This window comes from Gadus morhua, chromosome 14, assembly GCF_902167405.1.
Source record: "Gadus morhua chromosome 14, gadMor3.0, whole genome shotgun sequence".
Classification (NCBI taxonomy): domain Eukaryota; kingdom Metazoa; phylum Chordata; class Actinopteri; order Gadiformes; family Gadidae; genus Gadus; species Gadus morhua.
Genome location: NC_044061.1, coordinates 12,758,174 through 12,782,195, shown reverse-complemented (window position 1 = coordinate 12,782,195; position 24,022 = coordinate 12,758,174). Strand labels below are relative to the sequence as shown.

The window sequence follows — 24,022 nt, the reverse complement described above, 5'->3', positions numbered from 1 at the left end:
ACCTGCGTCACTGAACCATAAGACAAGATACTGATTGATTGTTTTCTACAGGGGGGCCAGTAATGAAAATATCTACAGAAAAAGGTGAAGAACATCTAATAATTATATTTTGGTTAGGAATTAGTCAACCTGAATCAACCTTCCGGTGAAGCTTCTTGTGATTTTCTTTTTAAACAAAAACACCTTCAGCTAACCAAAGGTTAGTGCTTAGGTGTTGACATTCATGTCTGTCCCAGACACAATGCAAAAATAAAGTGCTTAAATGGATCCTTATGGACCAAATATGTTGTGGTTTAACTCAAGTGTTAGCCTGCGCTTAGAGGTTTCAGACATAGGAAAATGTACACACGACATTGTGGAGATAGCTGGGGTGCTGTGGTAACTACAATGGAGTGTGTCAAACATGTTGGAACCTCGGACGCAACATGGGCTATTAACATGTCATCAGGCATTTCATCATCCAATGAAATCCCTCCCAAGGCAGCATCCGTCAGTGTGAGATCATTCAAAGCGTTTCTTTGGGCCTTTTGTTGGCGTTTAAATTACTTTAAGATGTTACTGAATAAACTCAAAAGGTTTGGTGGTTGCTAGGTTGGCGCCACTGTTGCTACCCATCTTCCTGTAGCAGGGTAAGCTGGCCTCAAACATAAAATATTTATATATTTAAGTAATGTACGTATGAGTGATTTTGTTTGTTTGCTGCTTATTGATAATACGCAAAGACAATGTTGCAGTGGGGCTTCACCTTGTTAAAATCTCGAGGATGCACATTGTCATCCTGAGCTATGTGCATCATTGCAACTAAATTCTTCTTCACTACCAGATGACAATGAATCCAAACAGGAGCCCACATGGGAGCAGAGGAATAATGGGAGGTTTGTTTCCTGATGTGTGAGGTCTCCATTGATACATAAGGTAGTATCAAGGCAGGGATCAGGATGATGTTCTAAAATGATTCACACAGTGGAAATAAAAATCAATACATACAAAACACTTACCTACTTCAAGACAGACATTCACGAACTGAAGCGCCGGATTCTCCCAGAAAGACGTCTCGTTCTTTGCAACCTATTTAACTACAAGTGACTAAGGACACGCTCCTACACAGTATGCATTACCAATGTGTTCTGTAGAACATGGAAGGAGGAAGGGAAGCAGACAACTCTCCAACCTTGATGTGTGGGTGCAGCGTGTGGGTTGCCAAGGTCTTTTACTCAGGCTTCCAATAATATTGGCTAATTGCTAGATTTCTCCAGCAACTCTTAACTTACATCACGAGTGGGTGTGCAAAAGGCTTTAGGACGGGGGTATAGTGCGGCTAACAGAATGCCATGCTTGTTCTCCCCCCATCTCTCTCTCTGCTTTTGCTCCTTCCCTCTTGCAGCTCCAGTAGATTCCCCTGAGAGAGGTTTCCCCAAGATCTACGTACAAGGATTCCTTCCCACGCCATCATCTCATTTTCATCCTCCCTCCCTTGCCCACGCACGCACAGGCACGCACCAACACACACACGGTTCTCTCTCCCTTATTAGACATTGTGTCCTGGTGTTTCCCTGTTTCTTTTTTTTAGCTCATGCTCCATTCTCTCTCCTTCTTCTTTTCTTCCTTGCTCTACCCTAATTTCTTTGGGTTTGTCCTTCCTACCTCACTCCTGCCCACTCCTATCTGATGGATTCTCAGTGGGAGGCAGCATCTCCCTCACGCTGCAGTCGTGGGCCGTTGCTTCTGACAAATGACACGCCGGGCCCACCAGCGTGCGTGGGGGTATGATAATCTTTAAGACGGAGGAGCGGCTGAGAATGGATTGTGCGACTAACGGGTGTTTGGATTCATATTGAGTTCGAGAAAAGTGAGGGAGATGTGTTTCACTGCAACACAGTTGGCAGCTAAACGGATGTTTACCAGAGGCCAGAAATAACGTGTGCGTGACTATGATGGGTGGATGCTTCCACAGGCTGTGTGCAGAGTTTGCACTATCATATTATTAGGGATGCATTAAATGACGTATCTTTGATGGATCGTATAAATAAGGGAACTTACTTGTACTGCTTTGCTAGCTGCTGGGCCAAACCGAATGCCACAGGGTCTCGATCTAGGGCCAGGACCGTTACATCAGAATACGTATTCAGTATTTCTTTGGTGTGACCCCCGCCTCCAAACGTCATGTCCAGGACCACCTGTGTAGACGATGTGAATGAAATGCTCAATGTTAACTGTGTGATCCGATATTAGGTGAATCCATGAGCAAGCAGTTTGGCTCCGACAACCACCTTTGTTGCCATGTTCTGAATGTTATTTATGGGAGGAAGGCATTTATAGCCTAATGGTGGAGACTGGATTACACCCATCCATCCCAAAAGTCACGTTAAACTAAAATGACCCAGTCTGGGAAAGTACCAGTAAAGTCTATATGTTTAAGAAACAGGCCATGAAACTATGAATCTATGATAAGTTTATAATCTGTGTCTTTGAATGAATGGCAGTTCTTTTTTTGCAGGCGTTGGTGTGTTAAATGTTGTATGTTTATTATCTGGAAGTAACTCAATAAAAATGTTAAAACTTAAATATTTTCTATGAATATTTAGAGAGCAAGGATTTATGGAGTCTCACAACCTAGGTGTTTAGTTCTAGTTGGTTAGCTGGCTGTGCTATGCATTATATCCACTGTGAGCTATTAGTGTCCCAATCACCATACTCCAATAAGGGTTTCTGCTGCACACCAATAGGCCAGTGATGGGAATCCTATTGAGGTAGACGAGGTAGATGCAAGTAAAATTTAAGCAGCTACTTTAAAAGAGGAAAAAAAGGGGGGAAGGCATCCCTGCAATGTTTAAAAGTTGTACATTGTTGAACATCATCCATGTCATGGAGTATTTTGGTAAGTCAGACACTACCGTGACACAGGCCCAGTCTGACTATCCACAGTACAGACCAAGTAGGACCCCTCATATGCATGCATTCAGTAAATAAAAATAACACAGGGAACAAATTAACAGAAAAATGTCGTTAAATAAATTATAGCCAGTTCCAGCCACCGTACCACCCATGTCTCTACCGAAGGCTACACAGACATCCAGAGAAACAGATGCCCCACAAAGCACCAAAGAAGGATCCCAACTGGAGCGCATCGCTTGTGTTTTGGGAGCTTTTTGTTCGTGTTTGAGAGTTGTACTTGAATAGCTTTAGCTGACAGTCCTCACAGGAACAAAGTACTCATAGTGTGACCCGCTTCTCACCGTCACCATTAAATGTGGTCGCGGCAACGCTCGTCTGACTAAAGAGGGGAATATTGAGAGCAACACCCTGAAGCAACATGGTTGATGTGAAAGTCGGTATTCTAAGCAGGAGCGGCGTAAAAATAACAACACGACAGAATGCCAAACATTCATAGTACCACTAGTCGTTTCCAGTTCCCTCCAAAGATAACTTCCCTCATCACGTACACTGGAGAAAAAAGAGTGATATGTTGTTCAGCATCGGCACGGCTTAAACACCTGCGGTGGTCAGCGCATTTGACCCCAACTGAGGAAAAACTAACTAGCTAACCATGACCATAGAAAGTGTGGTGGATAGAGAAGAACTTGCTCAGGCGATTAACTTCCTTCCATTTAATTAATCTATTCCTCTTTTGATTCATATAGCATTTTCAGGTTCGACACAACAGGGTTAGATTGTGACACTTTACTGTGTATTCAGAAAATCCCTGTTCGAATCTAAATGTGAACAACTCAAGGATATACCAAACCAGTGAACTGCAGCTCTTTAAGATTTACCAACAATTTTCCTTGGAATTAAATTGCAGGTATAATCGTCTACAGGCATCAAAAAAAGGTGGAATAACTGCTTCTAATCGTTTGAACTTATGCAAGGCTATTTTGACAGCAATTTGAACTCTCTGGCAGCCAACAGATGGGAATTGCACAATAGGAAATGCCTGCTATTTCCCCACAAAAACATTAAGCATGTCAATCGATAGTGACGTGGAAGGTGGGGTGTGTGCGTGCATGTGTGAGGGAAGGAGTGATCAATGGCGTTTCCCTCTGCCTGCTAGCGCACAGCACAGCAGCAGATGGGAGGGGGTGTGGGCTAGTGTGATGACTCACACGCATAATGAACTTGCCTGTTGTGCTGTTCAATACAAAACAGGAAAAAGAAAATACAACAGCAACACAAACAGTAAAGTAAGAAAGCCTTTACCTTCAATGTGGACATAAGCCACCTGAAGAGAGAAAATTGCAATTTACTTGTTTGCAGTATTCTTCAAAGAAAACAGTGTTCACAGTCCCATATGTGAACGCTGTTCTGCCCAGATTAAAAAAATCGAAATTCTGAAATTGTTTCATAACTATTTAATATAGCTAACAATATCCCAACCATGATGTAGTGCGGCTCTCTATTTTTAGAAATTATTCCGGAAATAATCCATTAACTGAGGACTAACTGATCAAAGAGCTTATCTTTCACGTTGCATCACAGAGACCTCAAATCCAAATGGACGATATGAAAAAACTTAAGATTAAGGGAAAAGACTTGCAGCATTCACATTAATATTAATTTAGAGATACCAAGAGTACCGGCGGCATCGAATGTTTATAGTACTCATAATGCAAACATTAAATGTTATCCCGAGAAAACCCTCACTCAACACAAGACTAGATCCTTTACACAAAAAGACAAGATAAAGGGCATTATATGTCTGTGTTCCTGACAGAGTGGTGGGTGTGAGAAATGCCATATCCATGACCAGAGAGAAAACAAACTCTAAAGGGTTTTGGCTACATTTGGTCTGGCATTTACAAAGTTGATTGGCATTAGGAGTGAGTCATTCACATTGATATTTCATACCAAAGGGTGTCAGCAAAGTTCTAACTACTAGCTGAATCGTGACCAGGAAATCCTAAGAAACAAACAAATAGTCAAATAATCTATAAATTATCAAATGTATAGCTCCTCCATTATGCATACATGAAAAGAAAACAGCTGTTTATAAGGTCTTCTGGATGGGACGTGTAATATCTGCCTTTCCCAGCAGAGGGAACAGAAGAGTTAGGAGTGGTCAGAGTGGTGCAGTACAACATAAAGGGAAAATGCAAAGCACCAAACTCAACCAAAGTAAACCAAAGTAAACCAAACAACCCCAAGGCATTCTTAGATATTCCCATTTAAACAACGGTCATAGTTCTCATGCCTCCACTAGGTTAACTGATAGCAGATGATATATATAGCGAATCATTTTCCTTTGTGACTAGTGGATTTATACATTTATGCATATGGATGAGGTGGTTCAGTCTGCTCATGTGGGAACAGAAAAAGAGACAGATCGGGGCCATAATACCCCGGGCTTACATCTTCGATGCGTTATTATGGCTAAATTCATTAGGAAAAGGGGGACAGGAACCTGAGAGAGGGCCGAGTACTCATCTAAATCCTACTAGTGTCTCCCCAGCCTAGGTCAGTTACAGTGAGGGATCTAAAATGTCACTGAGGGGAGTTTTTACAGATCTTGTTACACTAACAGACAGACCATTAGGGAGACAGATACACGGGTACCGGATCGCTTTTCCTTGTCGCGTCCGTTGCCATGGAAAGGGTGTAGGTGCTGGGTTTACATTTCCCTCCATCACACAAAGTTCATTGCAAAATGCAAGGACACAGAGGAAAAATATATACTATTTTGACGCGTGAGCGAATGTTTTAGATAGCTGAATTTAAAGGTGATGACGATGGCATAGTTCTTGCGTGCCGAGTATTTACCTTCAAAACTTTCAGAAAACTTTGGGCTCACTGCTCAAACTAGAATTCCCTATGTGAATGTTTGGTGAAAATGCATATCTTTGCATTGGCTACAATAACATTTTATTTTTGCCATCAACAAGATTTCATGTTTATTATCTACTTTTGAAAATTTTAAATAAAAATACTCATAATTAATATAATATCTAATAAACACATCTCATTCCAACAGTCGACACAATGAGAAAACCATGCTTAACAAATAGCATTCACCAAAAAAAAGTGTCATTATTTAAAAAGTCATATGTGTAAGGCCAAACCTCACTCAGTTTTCCTACATGACATATGATTTGTGAAGTGGGGAAACTCAACAAAAGACAAAAGGTTATGTGATTTTGTCATCATTGACGATGACTGTAGCCTTTTCTCCACCCTTAAGCATTGGACAATTATCAGACAATTTTGTCTGGGTGTAATATGCATGCTAAAAGTACACATGAAATAGAATGGTTTTAAACTGGGCCAGAGGGCTGTTTCAAGCGGCCTGTCTGTATGTCGAAGTAATCTCTCTTTTGTCCACGGAATGCTACATAGTTAGGACAAATACTAACATTCCTTTTCTATTCAACACTGGGTTAAATCTTTTTGCAAGAGTTTAAATAAAGGCATCTCACAAGGCATCGGTACTAGTTTAGACATGCTTTGGTCTCTGAAGCTTTTGCATTACCTTTTAGATTTTAGGTTGGAACACATTTTTGAGTATGGTTTGCTCATTCCTCATTATTTAAATGATGAGCTTTTGTTTGAGGCATATTGCATTCAAAACATCTGCGCCATAAAAAATAAAATCTAAATATGGTATAAATATATGCTGCTATACTGGCATATAGTATATGATATACATGACCTTTATTTGATCTAAATATGCAATGCACAGACACCTTAATAGAGGTCATTAAGTCTAAGCTTCTCCTATCCATGCAATCAAAAATAATATCATAGCAGAAAAGGTTGGTGAGAATATCGCAATGAGTGACAGCTGGTCAAAGAAGTGATTGGATCCTGAAAAAAGATGAAGGAGGCTCCTCTGTGCACTCATGAGTCATCACTCTCCACTCCCACCCCCAGTCAAACTGTCTGTTTCTGCTTGTAGCTTCAATGAGCTCTGGTTTATTTTTATGTTTTTCTAAAGGAGAAACGTAACCAGTATCGCCGAATTTAGCCTTGAACAGGCAGATATGTATCATCAACACAACAGGATCAAAGTGTGTGTGAATCAACACGCGCGTAGGCCTAATGCATTTCTCTTACATCAAACCCTGTTATTATTAAATGCAATCAAGAGCGTCAGCACTCTGCTGACGATCGCCAATTACAAGTTCTGGCCCGAGCATCTTGAAGCAGCATCTCTCCTACTACGTGAGAGGTGGGCAGTCAATCTATTTATCAGACCTTGTCTAACGGACTGGAGGGGGTGGAGCTGTTAAAAATATAGTTGTCAAAACAGTATGCCTTAAAACTGCACAGCACACATACTTTTTTAACTATTTCATAATGCGTAAGCATTTCAATTTTGCTTGATTTCCCACATAACTATTATCAATAAAGTAAGTGCCCTACATGGCAAAGATTCATTTTGACATATTTAGCTGTTCAGGAACCAGCATCGTTTAGATCTAAAAACCATTGTGAAAAAGCCAAGTAAATTTTGTATTCATAGTCATTTCATTCCATGCAATTCTGCTTCACCATCAATATACACCAGTTTTCTCAGGAAAGAATGACTTGATCAGCCTTTGACTCCCTGAATCATTATTGGCCAAAGAACATTTTCCATTTTTTTTTGCTGAAATGTTCAAGACGGTGTCTTGAGCTTGGTTAGGATATAAGTAGAAAGAATGTCTCTTATGGAGAGGATCCTCAAATATAACAGCCATTATAATATAAAAAATATTATAATGTGAACAACTCAATGACTCATCTGTCTCACATCACAAAACACAACCAGTTCTGGTCCATATTGTTTGATAACCTTTAAAACTGTCAGGGTGAAAGGTGAAATCTAATGGCCTTACGGGAGACTTTTTCAAGACCATCTCACTCGTTCAGCAATGTAGCATATAGTCTGCTAATTTACAACAAATGTTGCCTAAGCAAGAATATTTTCATTTGGTTTAGGTTGTATGTGGGCCCTAATGGGAAAAATAAAATAAAACACACACAAACAGAAGGAAAATGCAATGGACATTTAAAAAAAAAAAAATACAATCAGGCTTTTTTTTGCCAATACTATGATGTTGAAACCGTCACCTGTAAAGGACCATAAAAGGCTGATATAAGTATCCCTAGAGTAATTGTGGAAGACAATGCAAGTGTCAAATGGTAAATACCTATCTTTGCTTGACATACAATTCTTGTGAGGAGGAGAAAAACCCAAAGTTGCTTATAGTTGTTCCTTTTGGGATGTGGGTAATGAGAAAATAATGGAATAACACTAATTCTGTCCTGTTGGTCCTTTTTTAAGGACTCCCTCCCACTTCAGACTCCCTTATTCTAATGGGACTACATGGTTGCCAACTTGGGTAGCCACAGTTAAAAAATGGTTTAACATGGCCAAATGTGGTCGCCGGTGGCATCTGTGCAACAGTCATTGTCTAGCCTGTTGAAGAAAACTTAACCTGGGTGTTCGGTCTTCACTGTGGTTCACAGCAATACTATACAGAATAAGTCATATCAATGGAAGACTGATGACATAATTATTTACATATATCTGTCTAGGGTGGGAGAGCTTGAGGGGCATCGAATTGTTGTTAGTCAAACCTACCTTTATGCACTGTTCACATTAGATACATATCTAGATCTGCATTGTTTATAAATCTAGATTGTATTGCTATGTATAGATTTTTGCCATTTTACACAAATGGCCCAACTGTCTCAGCCTGTTCAGACCTGGGGCAGTAAACAAAAAAATCCCTGCTTGATATGCGCACCCACATACAGGTTTCAGGTTTGCACCACATCCATGGTTGGCAGAATCTCTTAGCTGAGCATGTGACTTAACTCTTCAGTGAGAAGTTCTTCATTGGGAATCTATCGCTAGTCAAATTTGATTGAATGTAGCGAACACAGCCTGTGGTTTTAATAGTGTACATATCTTGTACTACCATGCATTTCTTTAGATGGATAAAACAAGTTTTCGTATTGCAATCTCACAACCCCAAAATTTGGGATTAGATGAGTTTGGAAAGGCTTGTATAAACAGGGCCTTAAAGATTCCTTTAAGGATACGTCTGTCCACATTTTGGCATCAAAAGTCCCTAGTTGCGTCCAGGACAAATTATCCATCGAGAAACAGATGTTTTTCAGCGGTGTTGGAAAATGACTTGAAAATGTTTTGAACATAAACAATCTGATAAAATAAAACAAAAACATATTAAACATGAAAAAAACATGTACGGGTTGCCGTACGGCTTATTTGAGTATTGGTCTCATTGAGTCCCTTTGCCCTACATGCCAAGCCACTCACCTTGCTCTACCAGGAAATTACTCTTTGACGAGTTTCATTTCAGATGGCGAGCAGCGAACAGCTAAAAAACAATGTCTGATATTGTAATACAGGTTATCATAGTATACCTGCCATGCTGTTTTAGTGGTAATTGCTTGGAAGGTGCATATCGGTATTGCTAGAACTACATGAGTAAACGCTGAACACATTGGTTAAGTAACACTAATAAGACATAAATAAAAAACGCTGTTAAACTATTTATCAAATGTTCGTGCTGCATATATATGAGCAGCAATAATGTATTCCTTGAATGAGATGCTAACTTAGCTTAGTAAGCAGTACTCTGAGCAGTACATAAAATGGAACTATTCTTGTATCGCGGCGCCTTTGCTGTGGCGAAGTAATGTCAGCCTGTCAATGGTTAGTTTAATACGTCCATGGTTAGCGCGCCAAATTTTCTGTACTGCCGCTAATTGGTGACTCAAGCTTTTCTTTTTTAATGGGACACTTTTTTGCACCATTACTTAATGTGTAATTAGTCTAATACAATTCGGGCAATATTATAAATAGTATGCAAGTTTATGGCAAACTTACATACTGTACCTTTAAATTATTAAGTGGCCATAACTAATATATAAATGTGGATATAAATGTGTAAAATGCATTATTTACAGGACAGCAGAATAGTGAGAGGGAAAGTGAAAGACCCCTACAGTTTATTTAAACAAGAACAAAAGTAAAATTAGGTCAAACGTTATGTAGCATCTCCATTTAAAATGACTATTCGCTTCGTTGCTGCTGCTTTGAACGATTTCTCTTAAGCATTGCACTCTTGTCAATATGGTGTACAAACAATGGAAACTATATATAGCCCAAATGAAGAAAATGGATTTGAAAGAAGGGGGTTAAATCATCAACTATATTTACAACATGTAAAGAAGCTTGAGAAATGATGGCTTCCTTTCCCCGAAGGTGAATTTCACGGTACTAAAGCAAGACAAAAGCAGAACAGGGCCAAGTCCATTAGGGAGTGTAAAGAGGAACCAAGCTAAATGAAACTTCACAGTGGAAGACATGCTAATAGGGAGTGGGAGATATCTAGAGGCATTTGAAAGGGATGTTTCCGGTCGTTTGAACGCTGGTTTGACCATACAGGGTGAAATAAAAACGAACTGGAGAAATAGGAGGGAGGATGTTTGGGACAGAGATGGAGCAAACATACTGATAAAGTTGTTATCTGCCCTCCAGATAACACCAACTGTACATGTTCCTTCTGTTAAAATGGGTTGTCTTATTAGTGTGCTACTTCAGCCATAATGACTGAACTCGTTTTAACATTTATATATGACTCAACAATGATACACCACATTTTGTACATCAAATTGAACATTGAAGATTTGAGGCATGCGCAACTTGAAGCAGTGGGTCAATCTTTGTATTTGTATTACATAATGTATCAGATAAACAAATATAATAACAAATAACATATATAATGCACACTTAATTTAAATGCATTCAAGTCAGATAGTATCTTGTAGAAACATGAAATTAAAAACATGTTGACAAAGGTGTGTTAAATGGTATGCTGCACCTGCCTTTCGTAGCATGAATCTCTTTACAATAGGAACACTAACCTCAGGATTAAAGAGCCTACTCAACCCCACCTACAAGCCAAATATGCGCTGTTGCTTTAAATCAGTGTTTATTCTAGATGTGTTTGAGTGGTACACATCATGTAGCAGGCCATGACATAGATCCAATGCAAACATATGGTCCCGTGCTAAAAACCAACAGCAATAACTGGAGTGTACACCTTTTCCTGTGGTCATTTATTTGAATATAGTGAGTAACGATAAGGTTTTGCCTTGTGCCAGCCTAAATAACTTTAAATTACTTTGAATGTGATGCAGAATTGACTGAGAAATAAAAATAAGAAATAAAAATCAAGTAAAAAAAATAAAAGTCTGATTTGTGAGATGGTGTCTGTAAAATCGGGCTCCACAAAGTTCATTTTGTAAATGGCTAAGTGCAATGCACTATGAATGATAATGCAGTCTAAAATTATTAAAACCCTCTCCATGCTAATGTTTAGATGTACATAAAAACTGCCCCAAACCACTCTGGAGCAGCATACTACCTGCCTTCCTTAGTAAGATAAAGACAGCTGGACAGTGGACAAATAGAAGCTCTCTTTGTTGGCGTTAATCATCACTTGTGTCCTCCATCCCATTGAGAGGGCAGGACATAGCCTGAGCAACATTAGTCATTAATTTGGGATTAGCATCAACCAGAACATAACATTTGAAAACCATAAATGTAACTTTCCCATGACCTATAGTCAAGGATGCATAGCTGTTCTCCATTGCTTAATGTCTGCAAGGCTGATTGACTGAAGTGCACTATTGAAATGGATATTATATTTTTAAGGACTGAATACACTCCCAATGCTGCACATCAGTGAAAATGGTAAAAATAATTTCTCGAGTTTCCTAGTCAGAAGGGGAGCATGCATACTCCCATGGCAGGAGCACCATGGTGTTGTAGCTAGTGGGCATGCTCAGGCTGGTGACCAGGAAGTCGATACCACTAGACAGTGTGGCCGTAGCCAGGAGGAGCCTGTGCAGGGGCCATAGGGACTGGCTCCCCAGCAGGAGCATCCAACACCACACAACATTTCTGTCAGGATCCAGGTAAAAGTGTAATCAATCCTTTCCAACTGCTAATTTTTACTTTCATGAATCACTCCAAAGTTCTTCTGCTGAGACACTCATCTCCATCTTGAGTAACTAATCATTCAACAAACATTATTGCCCAACCTCCTTTCAAACAAAAGCCTGCTCCGGCAGACCCCAGCCACTAATATCATCTCCTGCACGATTGGTCATTTAGGTCCAAAATAGTTTTAAGGCCTGAAACATTTCACGTTGTTCGTTAAATGAATGAGTGTGCTATGTACTTTATCTTTGTGTTGTTACTATTCTCAGTCTGCTAGTAGCCGTTTTACAGAGAAGGAAAAATAAAGTGATTATTATGCATTAAGTTATATTTTATTTAAATCCCACTTTAAGTTAAATTTACTTGCACATACACTAGACAAGCTCAGTTGTTGCTGAGAACATGCAATGCCGTGAAAAGGCAAAAAGTGGACACTAAAGAATGATTATAGAATATCTATTCCGCTTTACATACAATTTCATTTGAATATATATATATGTCTTGATATATATATATATATATATATATATATATATATATAATTAAACTTTTTCATGAGTCAAACCCACATGATTAAATTTGCTTCATATTGAAAATGTGCTATTATTTAAAATAATGTAAAAGACTATCCAAATAAAGCAAGGCAGTTTCTAAGCCTCACCGAGAACTCTAATCAGAGACGTGTTGCAAGAATGAGTCATCTCCATCTAGTTCCACAGGGCATACATCCGATTAGCATAGCCACGCTCACACACCAGAAGCAAATGTAAATATTTTAATACAACCCCTATAACAGCATCAATTCTGCATTTGGGTGGGCTTCCCACTGTTTGTTTTTCCCACATCCAACGATATTGCATGCAAGCCAATAAACTAATAATAATACCATTTAAGACTGCATTCAGAATTGATTCCCAGGGGTCCACCTTGCAGAGGCTTCAGCTCTTTCATTTTTAATGGATCCATATTTATTTTGCCTATCATTAACAGGCTTATCAATAGCATGGCAATCCAATGCCTTAAAAAACACAACAATACATATGAGCATTTTTTTTACTCAGCCCAAAGATGACCCAAAGACTTTCTTTCAACAGCTTTAAAATCGATTTGTAAGGTGCCCACAAACAAAGGTAGCATTAAGCCTTGGAAATCACTACATAAGTTGTGTGCGCGCCTAGAACAACATGGCATGTAGTTTTGTAGTATCAGAAAATTATGTTTGAGCGTGACCATTTATGTAATAAAGATGTCTGAGGCTGAATTTCAACAGGACAGTGTGGTGAAGCACCCACAAGGGGGTTGTCTGTTCAACAGGGCCAAACAATTTGGTGCTTCATAGACTGAGGCAGCCCATTTGGCTAATGAAGTCCCAGACTGTCTTTCACACCACGCCCCCATCACTCCACTATGAAATGCTCTACTCGTGAAAGTAATGAAGCAGGGAGGGAGAAAGACTCTTCTGGCCACTGATAACCTCAGACTAAACTTGCAACCTTACGACACAAGGGCCTAATATCTGGCCGTCAATCAGCCCTAGCGTCCCTAGCTGGAGTGTTTAATTACAAGGATTAATTATTCACCAACCTCCTCTTTCACAACTTGGTGTGGCCAAAAACAGAGGAGGAGTTAAACAAAAAGTTTAGAAACAAAAACAAAACAGACAAAATGTAAATGGCCCTGAAAACTAAATGACATACATATCCACACATTTGAGAAAAGAGTAATTACTATAGACTCATTTTATCAGTTTTATAATTACTATATACACTAACAACAGCGCTTTTCATCTGAACTTTGTTTGGCAAAGACATCGCATGAAAAGATTCTGCAGATCTTTTTGACCAGACATATTACAGTGACAAAAGTACTGAACAATAGTGCAAGTTAAGAATCAACGGATCTGACGTAAGACAAAAATTTACGGAAATTGACTTTCTAAAATACACGTGCACTTTCGCTTAAACAATTTGAGAGGTCAGAGTAAAAAACAAAAAATGAAATTATACAAATGGTAGAATGAATGAAGGATGTTGTTTGATCCAGCTTTTGTAGACAAAATAAGGTAGATGGCCTTATTATGCGAGTAGCAGAATGCAGTAAAGTCAGATAAAGACTAAACTGCAAGATAATGTAAATCAACTTCTGCTCTTACTTCCACAGAAAATGTATGAAAGGGGGATTATTTTTCTTTGAAACTTTAGAAGCTGGAATCAAATAACAATGAATGACACAGATACACCACAGCATGTTCCAGAATCCAGTGTGCAGGAGAACCCAGACCCATAAATTATGTGAACCTAGTATTGGGAGCAAAAAATGGCAGGTAATTTTTTTACTGAAATGTCTGAAAACTATAGGTTTCTGAATGATGCTCAATGCCCAAATTAAAATAGATTGAGATGTCAACACATTAAATACGTCTGGCCGTTTCTTTCTCAATGTTTTAACCTATTGCAACAGCCCCGATTAAAAGCAACAATGTTTCTCCTGCTGATAAGTTTTTAGTGTTGTCATTAGTGACTGGTAGGTAGGTAGGTAGACCTACCCATGTACAGGTGTACTTTCCATGTACTGAGGTGTCTACAACCATTGTTCAACCTCCCTCATATTTGTTTACTGGGGTATGTTGAGTTCCTCTGCCCAACCATATCTTAAAGTGCCATTCAGAGGAGTAGGGCTTTGCATTATAAAATATGCTCTACATACAATATTGTAAACCTTCTATGAGCGCAAAGTCAATCGTAGCTTAAGTTGAACTGCTCAATTGTAGGAACAAGGACTATTGTGTCATCTTAAGAAACAGTAACTTTATAGTTAACAATTTACATGAGGGCTATTCTCTACTAGACTATTAAGATCACATGGTGATTTGAAGAGTGCTACCTATGAAGGGAAGATTTGGGAGTTGTAAAGAGAAAAAAAAAGAAAACCAAAAAGGTACTTTCAAACTAAACAACCAAAAGAACCCTCCCTCTCTGCTCCCTCCTTCCACCAATGAGAAGTGTTGCATTTCACGCACCTGTGATTGACAGGATGAATTCCTCTAAACCAATCCGGTAAGGTATGCCCTGATTTGTCAGAAACGACCTAGAAGCAGTCTACAATCTAATAAGGCTCATACAGAGACAGGTTCAGCCATTTCCAAATGGATATTCTCACAGCGCATTTCACTCACCGATGGGTGAATGATGGCTATGCCCTTTCTACCAAATTACACTCAAATAATAGCTGTTAAATCTTACCTACAGCATCTTTAAAGCAATATTCCACCCATTTTGTAGCCTTTTGATACCATCCTGATATTCATGTTTGCGTTTTGCTGTCTAGCAATGGCTAGACAGCAATTTACTTCCAAATACATTTCTCAAAAGACTCCATCCGATCTTGTTAGTTAGTTTATTAGTTGTCCCCTTAGGGAAATTCTTTTTCAGTTTCCATCCGTCATTTCTCATCTTAATTTCTCGTCATAGGCACATAAAGAACATACATAAAAGAAATGTATACATTTGACATTGATGACAACAGACATACATTAGGGTTGGGATACAAGGGAGATTCTCATGCTCTCTCTGCTCTTGCCGAGTCCGCTTGGAACTAGGGGAAAACTATATTCTAGTTTTCAATGGAGATTTCGGTTAATTTTCCGTATAAAGTAATTTAGATTGCTCCAGAAATTGCTACACATTCCTTTGGCACCACCATCTTTTTTTATTTATTGCCTCCTATTTGGCAAATACTCATGTGCTAATTGGTCCAGACAAGTCAATATCTTTGGAAAAACTCTTAACAGGATCCAGTCCAAACTGTTCTGTGCAGAGAGAAATAATGTGAACACTGTAATAGTCAGACTCTTTTATCCAAAGCGACTAACAATAAGTACATTTGTCAGAATAAAGAGAAAAAAAACGATATATAGCTGTCGGTACAGTAAGGATGTGCTAAGCACTAACACTTGATAGGTTAACCGATTACCCATACACAACAAAGATAGCTAGGATGAGAAGCTACACATATGTGTAGCTATATGTGCCAGGTGTGCCAGGACGTAGAACATACTATACATATATACTATACATATATACTATATAAATTTCATTTATTATTATTATTATTATTATACATACAATAAGTGCTGTTATTGGGGTGTACGGGTATGGGAGGACAAGGGGCGGTGGGGGCTAAGGGGGTAGGCTTAGAAGAGTCCAGGTAAACTTTGAACAAGTGAGCCTTGAGTCTCTTGTGGAAGCTGTTGAGCAACTCTGCAATCCTGACATCAGCAGGGAGCTTGTTTTACCATTGCGGTGCCAAAACAGAGATGAGTTGTGACTTTGTTGTGCGACCTTTGCTTGCTCTTAGCGATGGCGGTACCAGGCGTACAGCTGAGGCAGTTGAGCGGAGCACTCCAGCTGGGGTGTGTGGCCTGACTATTTCTTGGAGGTCGTAAAAGGAGGAATTCAAAGAGTGGCTGGAAAGTTTCATTCATATCAACCATGTCAAAAATGTTCTGTCAAACGTTGAGATTCAGGTAAATGCTGAGCTCAAAGTTCATACATCAGTGGCAGCAGCATTGAGGCAAATAAAAATCCTTCTAGGAGATGACCGAACCAGAACGACCTCCTCATTCTTCAGGAATACCTCTATCTACAAGAGTGCAGTACTTTATGTCCCAGCCAAAGCAGTCTTCTTCATCAAGTTGCACGTTTTTGAACATTAGGCATGCAAGAGTTGTGTTCAATGAGGATGTAAGCAACATTTCTTTTTCGAGTGTTTGGAGTTGGGATGGGATATCTTTTGGTCTGGTTGGTATGAGAAAGCGAATCATAAGTACAACAGTATCAGTATCAAAAATAATCTGCTACCAAGGATTTAATGGCTGCAGCAGGGGAAAGGCCAAGTATATAAATCTGCAAAGTTGAAGAAAAAAGGATTCTCTCAATCATCAGGCTATAAAGATTCTATGGTAAGGTGACTGACTGCTAAAGGGCTATCCACCCTCGAACTGGCCACCAATATCTTCGTCTGCCATGTTTCACAGATTCAGAGTGTAAAATCTGTTTCAGGAATGGATTGAAAATATGCAACTACAGGAGAAATGGGGCTGGAGGATCCAAGACTCATGCCTTAATCCTTGCATTCCAACCAGGACCCTGCTCCTCAGTCCTTGCCGGAGCACTAAGTGCTGCAAATGCCATTGTCAAGGACTCAATTGCTCATTATAATGTCCATAGTGCACAGGTTTGGTTGCATGTAGCACTACAGACAAGGCATGTTTTAAGGTTGGTCATATTTAAGGACTCAAGCTGTGTGCTGATGTGCATCTTGGATTTATGGAAGAAATATCACTAATGCAAATTTATAACCACACTTGTATGATGTTGATTGGATCGGAAAAAAAATGTAATTTTGGGTTAAGGGACACCCCAAAGTGCACATGTCAATTCAAAACAGGTTGTATCTGATGGTTGTGTGTGAAATAAATTCCTAGAAACCCAATACAACCGAAGCAAAGACAAGCACAAAGCGTCAGTCACTTGTGTGATGTGGTGACACGAAGGTCCGGAAAATCCACCCCTGATCCACTCCAAGTGAAATTTTTGATACTTTTTTATTATTTGGATGTCCCCAGGGATCACATAAAACCTTTAATGATAATTATAGCAATTTTGCAATTAGTTTGACTGGACTACAGTTTACCAGCAAGCTTGCTCACGTTTCATAAGCCTCCGCACGACGTTGTTGGGTGTTGTCAAGCTCCTTTTTCTGTTAAGAGTATGGCTGCCACATGACAATTTACAAGTCTGGAAGGTTATATTCACGTAAAGTTAATGAGCAACTTTTGTTTTCAGCCAATTACTGTAGTCTATAAATTTGCTTGTGGGCGTTGTCTACAATTCAAGTCACTAGACGTTGCTGATGGAATAACTTACATAGTGCATGTTTAAGCCAAACATTCAAAATTGGTGAAATTGATTCAATTAAAAAGTCCAACTTTTATTGGTCGCTTGGCCTGGTATGCAGACTCAAGATTCAGATGCAAGTCTTACCTATGTGTATAGCTGTTATATAGAAACAAAAGCAGCACAAGTAAAAATGTGGAAAGAGTCCTGATATAATACTGAAATCGGTTCCACAAAAAAACTGTCTTAAAGAAATGCACAGTGCATGAGAAGCAAGGATATTAATGATTTATAGTTTACACTACACTACCTTGACTACTAAACAGATGGGTAAGAACATCTTTAAGCTATTTGCCTACATTCCATTAGCTGTTTGAACAGATAACAAGATGTAGGGCAGCAACATTTAGGCCCTGTTCACACGGCTGCAAATTTTTGTCTAAAAACGCAGAGGTCTTGCATGTTTGGTCCGACCGCCCAGGAGGAGTTTTCGGTGCCTGCAAACACACTCTTTTAAAACCATGTTCCAGGGTGAAAAGAAGAAAAACGACCCCCTGCCTTTTCGTTTTAGGATTCATGAGAACCCAAGATACGTAAACGATGACGTCATCGCTCCACCCACCAGGTTGGCAACGTTAGATATATGATTTGATTTGTATTATTTTTGCAGCATCCCCCGAGGTGAAAACTGTCTTGGTAAATATAATTAGTAACTGTAGAGTGAAAAGTATTTTATGCTCAATCTACAAGGTTTAACAACCGCTGTTTTTGTTCATCGTTTTCGGTTCCTGTTTTTTTCTTCTTTGACAGTAAGTTTGTAAGATTTGTAATACAGCATCATAGTATGATGAGAACGTTGTACTGTTTGATAATTATATGTCATTGTGAAATCGGTTTTAAACTATTTTTTAAAACAGGGAGCTGTGTGAAAGTTGTTTAACTACCAATCACAAATAAATCTCCAAAAACAGAGTGTTTGGAGGGTTTGGGGATAGGAGCCATTGGATACTCTGATTGGTTTTGTGCTAGCGAATTGGCGCGTTGTTTGGGAAGGGCGGAAGTGACGATGTAAAACAAACAACTTAAACAGAGATGGCGCAGTTACAAACTACACTTCGTCGTTGCATCGCATTTTTGGGATATTTCTGCATATTTCTGAAAGCCATGGCTGCGTGGACCAAAGAAATTAGTTTAAATGTATGGTCTGCACTCCGTTCCGTCATTTCCTGTTTTCATGTTTTGGATTACTGGCCCAAGACTAGCGCCACCCGATGTTAAGGAGACTTATTGCATCTCGCGCAAGCGCAGAACGTACACGCTACTGTGTAGTTGGCAGTAGTTTCTGCCAAATGGGTCAGACAAGAGGCAACGGAGTGGTCGGATAAAGGCAGATGGCCGTTGATTTGAGTCTGGGCTGGGTGTGGGCACATTTATGAAAATGTCTGACGAGATGAATATCATTTTTCGTGTAACCTTATGTCTCTGGTGCATAACCCTTGTAATTACCGGCGTGTGAATACACACACATACGTTGGATTTCATACAATTTTCCAAAAACATTTTCATTATAGCTCCTTTCCTAAACTAGTCCAAACTAAACTCTGTAATGCTCTGTCCATCCATTCTTATCTTTCTTTAAAAGGCATACAACTAATTTCCTTTAGCTCAATAAAAAAAGAAAAGAAAAAAATGACTCGGTATCAGATACGTACTTGGTATCAACCTATTCAAAGATGTGTTGCTCGGTACGAGTTACAAAAAAGGGGGATAGTTGCAACTTGACTGGAGACTTGACCTTGAACATTGATAGTGTTAATAACAGGTTGTGGTGATTACGGAGTGCAAATGTTTTGTGTTGACATTAACTCTTGAAAACAACTCAATTTCTAGTAATTGACTATAATCAGCATCACAAGTCCAAAATGATCGAATGCCATTAAGGTCAATATTAAATAAATAAAAGCATGATCCATAAATATTGCTACAAAATAACTAAATATGGCTACGAAATAAATACTGAAAAATGAGGCAATACATATATAGATGAATGTCAATATAAATGATAAAAATTATTCAATATAGTGGAATAAAGTAATATGTTTATATTTTTTAAGCAAGGGCCAAGGTCGACACTGATTGTCATGTATTGTGGGGGTCTCGAGATACGCGATTTTGCCCCCTTAGTGATTCAAGGGCAAAGATCTTTAACAGTGGTTCGATATTATCAAGCCCAAACAAAACATTTGTTTCGGTAGAAATTACTGTGCCACTCATTAGAAAGGTGCTGATAAATCATGCAGCTATTATTCCAATTTACCTCTTGGAGCTCATTTACATCTACTTGAGTGACCGTGCTCCGAAGACACTTTGTCAGTTTTCAAAGAAGGCGGAGATAATTGGTGTCAAATCTGCTTAGGATCGCATCCACCATTATCCATAAAAAAGAAGAGTCCATAATTATAGTCTGCTGACTTCTAGGTTTCCCGAAGCTGGAATTTGTGTTTCAAGTTCCAACCTACTGCCGCGCTAGTTGTTCCATAGACAGGACAGGACAACAGGGTCTCAACCATAAACAGCCAAGCATAAAAAAAGAATAACATTTTTTGTTTATTTTGTCATCAGTACCCCAGCCTTGGTGAGTTTTGACAGGGGTCAAGTTTGCGATGTAAGGTAATGTTGTGGCATGTTGGACAATAGAGGGGCCCCATACAATGATTTTGCCTTGGGCACCAAAAAGGCTTGGGCCGGCCCTGCATGTGGATGTATTATAATGTCTTCCGAACACCCATGAGTAGAACGCACCATGTAGCCTACAGTGCGTCTGTCCCCCAGAATGTTTCCAGCCTCTCGTATATTCAGTGCTGCTGTATATTCAATAATTTGATGCTGTTCTGGTGCTGTTGCTTCGGTCTGAATCGATGAAATAACCATGCCCCCTCACTCATTTGAAAATAACAGATGACCCCTAAAATAAATACAGTTGGCATTGTTAGATTTATTATATGAGATTATTTCCCTTAAAGGGTGCATATCATACCACCAGGTGTGAGTGTGATTAGCCATTACAAGCAGGTTGGAAAATGTGCAGCATTGTGACATCACAGGTGGGCGTGTCCACCTAGATGTGTGCTGGATAGATCAGTCTACCAGCCTACCCAGTGGACTGAAGTAAACGTTGCTCATCTATCCGTCACACATCTAGGTGGACACACCCACCTGTGATGTCACAATGCTGCACATTTTGAAAGAGGCTTGTAATGGCTAATCACACTCACACCTGGTGGTATGATAGGTCCCCTTTAATAAAAAAATAATCACTCTCAGACATAAAATATTTAATAAAAAACTATTTATTTATTGATCTCTTTACTCGTTTATATTTTTTTATATGTATTGCCTATATATAATCATATTTATTTCATGAGCATATTCTCTTATGAATGTATTTATTTTTATATTTACTTGAAGGACATTCCAAACCAAATAGCCTATTCATTGTTTAAAAAACTATAATACTTAAGTTAAAACTGGGGGTTATTACTGATGGCCCCTATGCGTACAACACAACATATAGATTATATACAGAAATATAACATTAAAACATTGAAAATGTGACAAAAATGGACTGATAAAAACCATCCATAAGAGTCTCAAAAAGACAAACAAAATGAGACTAGGTTTCTACCTGCAAATATATCAATGGAAAGGTTTAATCATGCAAGTTAGGCAGCAGAGCGTTGAAAGGCCCCACTTAGCCACTGAGGTGCAATTGCAGTATTTGCTCTCAGATACCCGTCATTATTTAAGCACTCCATTAGGCACTCTGGCTAGACCAACTAGAGAAACACAAAATAATAATCGTATTATTTCTCTGATTTAAGTGGTTAATGAATGACCTGACAGAGGGTACATTTTTTTCCCATTTGGCCATAATTTATGAATTGCCTACTACTGACCCATGATTGGCTGAAAATTGCATAAAGTGGGGTGCAGGATGTTAATTAACTACCGGTTCAGTCCAAATATTATGTATGAAAAGCTTAATTTCCATTTCACGGTATACCACTATATATATATATCACGCATTATAGCAAGGGGCAGTCTTGTATGTGCTGCAAGAATGGTAAGCCGGCTTCGGACAGTTGGCAAATGGGCGGCTTGCAGAGGAGTTCTGAGGTGTTAAAGTTCAAACAGGAGCGATGCAGCACCCTATGTCCTGCCAACTACGGTGCCACAATTTCCTGACTAACTTGTTGACCCAGGGCCCCCACTTGCCTGGGCCGTGTAATAAGAAGGGAAGGCTTCAATTCTCGAGTTGTCCACAGTACCAGAAGGCTTTTGACTCATGCCCATCTGTCCTGAGAGTACATACATTGAGTGAAAGCCAGGCAACTAACACCCCAGCCACCTAAAGTGTCTAAACAGAATGTTGCACCTGCGTAAAGAAAAAACAACAAAATATGAATTTGTTCTATAATCTTGTGAAATATTCTTTGATTCCTTCAAACAAGGGTTGGTACATTGAAGGTTAACCAAATTATTCTACCTAAAAATAGGAGAAGATCTTGCTTTCTTACCCTCTATTGGTTTTCTTTTCTGTTGAAATTTACCTACAGCAGCTTGAGCTGCTTTTCTCTTTGATTAAGAGAATTACAAATGGATATTTTATGGTTTATAGGCAAAACAGTTATTATGAGCATAGCACCCATCATATTGGAATGTGCCAAAAAGCAGATTGTGGGTAAAATCTCCAATTTCTCATCAATTTATATCAATAGCTGGATCATCAATATCATCCGACACCTAGGATGCCGGTCAAAGCCCTACTGCACTTACGGACAAAATATATGCAAGTAAATGAGGTGAGTAACTTTTAACACAACCACAAATTTGAAATTGACCATCACCATCATGTGGGATAATCATGGTAAACAATTGCTCGATATACCACTGTTACCGCGACAATAATGTGACAGCCATAGCAAGTGTGTACATATTTTTTGTATATTTTTTATGTATATCTTTTTTCCGAAACTATTTTTGTGATCCGTGAGCAGTGGTGGAAGATAGAGATGAAACAGAGCATGTGTACTTATAGTAATAAGCAGGAAAACCATTCCAAAAATAAATAGACTAATTATTCAGAAAGCAAAGGCTGAATCTCAATGAAATATTTAGAAATACAATCTACCAAATAGTAACAAGGGAATAATTTTTTTCCCCCTGGAGAAATACCAATATCCGAGAGAGAACATATTTGTTAAGTGTGAGCAGGAGTAACCTTTTCTATCAAAATGAACTCTGTATATACCGGTAGTTGTGAATCTGTCATACTGAAATCATCCACATGCCAGGGATGACTAAGCCTATTTTGTCGAGTCATCTTTGGGTGAAAAAGTGAGTGATGCACAATACAGAGACTGCACTCCTCAAGAATATGGCTACGGTGACATTTTTGGGTCACTATAATGAAGGTTAGCATATGGTGTACCTCATGGCTCTTATTTAGGTTGTAATTTATTTGCCATCAAACTGCTGTATTGCAGATGTGAGGTGACTGACCAGCTTCCATAATGATCAGCGCACATCTGTATAAGCCTACACTTTAAATCACTCTGTAGTGTCCTGCTGTCTATAACAAAACCACCCTAACTAAAAGGACATAATCTGAGACAATAAAACACATGCAATACGTTTTTGAAAAAAAAAAACTAAGATAAGGCTATTGAATGTGGTTTTACTTATGTTAGCGGATAACACTCAAAAGGCCAAATTTTGAAGCCACATTGAAATATTAAGATAAATGGACTTTACCTGTCCTGGTTGGATGTCTAAGCAATGAAGCACCTCGTTTAACATCACAGGCTTGTGAAGTGGCTGTTCAGCGATCAGAGGAGGAAGTTGTGATGTACTCTGGTGGCAATGTCTGTAGGACAAACCAGATGCCCAAACGTGCAGATAGAATCTCCCATGGTGGCTCGTCCTACATGCTGTAGAAATGTCACTCCTTGAACTCAAGCTCACGAGCCTGAATATGAGGTTCTTCATGGTCCTGTCAAAAGCATTTTACGAAAAAGAAGAGGAAATATATTAGGTAAATACATTTCTTTGAATAGGGAAGAAGAAAATACTATTTTTATGTTATGGAAAAAGAATGACATAAGAAATAGTA

At 39.0% G+C, this 24,022-nt stretch overlaps 1 protein-coding gene across 2 annotated transcripts in view; it reads right to left on the bottom strand.

Annotated features, from left to right (window-relative positions):
* mettl15 (methyltransferase 15, mitochondrial 12S rRNA N4-cytidine) overlaps positions 1-24,022 on the bottom strand; it is a 36,405-nt gene that overhangs the window by 10,963 nt on the left and 1,420 nt on the right. For both annotated transcript variants that reach the window (XM_030376915.1, XM_030376916.1), the window contains exons 2-3: positions 23,665-23,902; positions 2,041-2,177 (exon numbers count right to left, since the gene is read on the bottom strand). In XM_030376915.1, coding sequence (XP_030232775.1) covers positions 2,041-2,177; positions 23,665-23,898 — 371 coding nt within the window. In that variant the 5' untranslated portion in view covers positions 23,899-23,902. The remainder of the gene's footprint in view (positions 1-2,040; positions 2,178-23,664; positions 23,903-24,022) is intronic.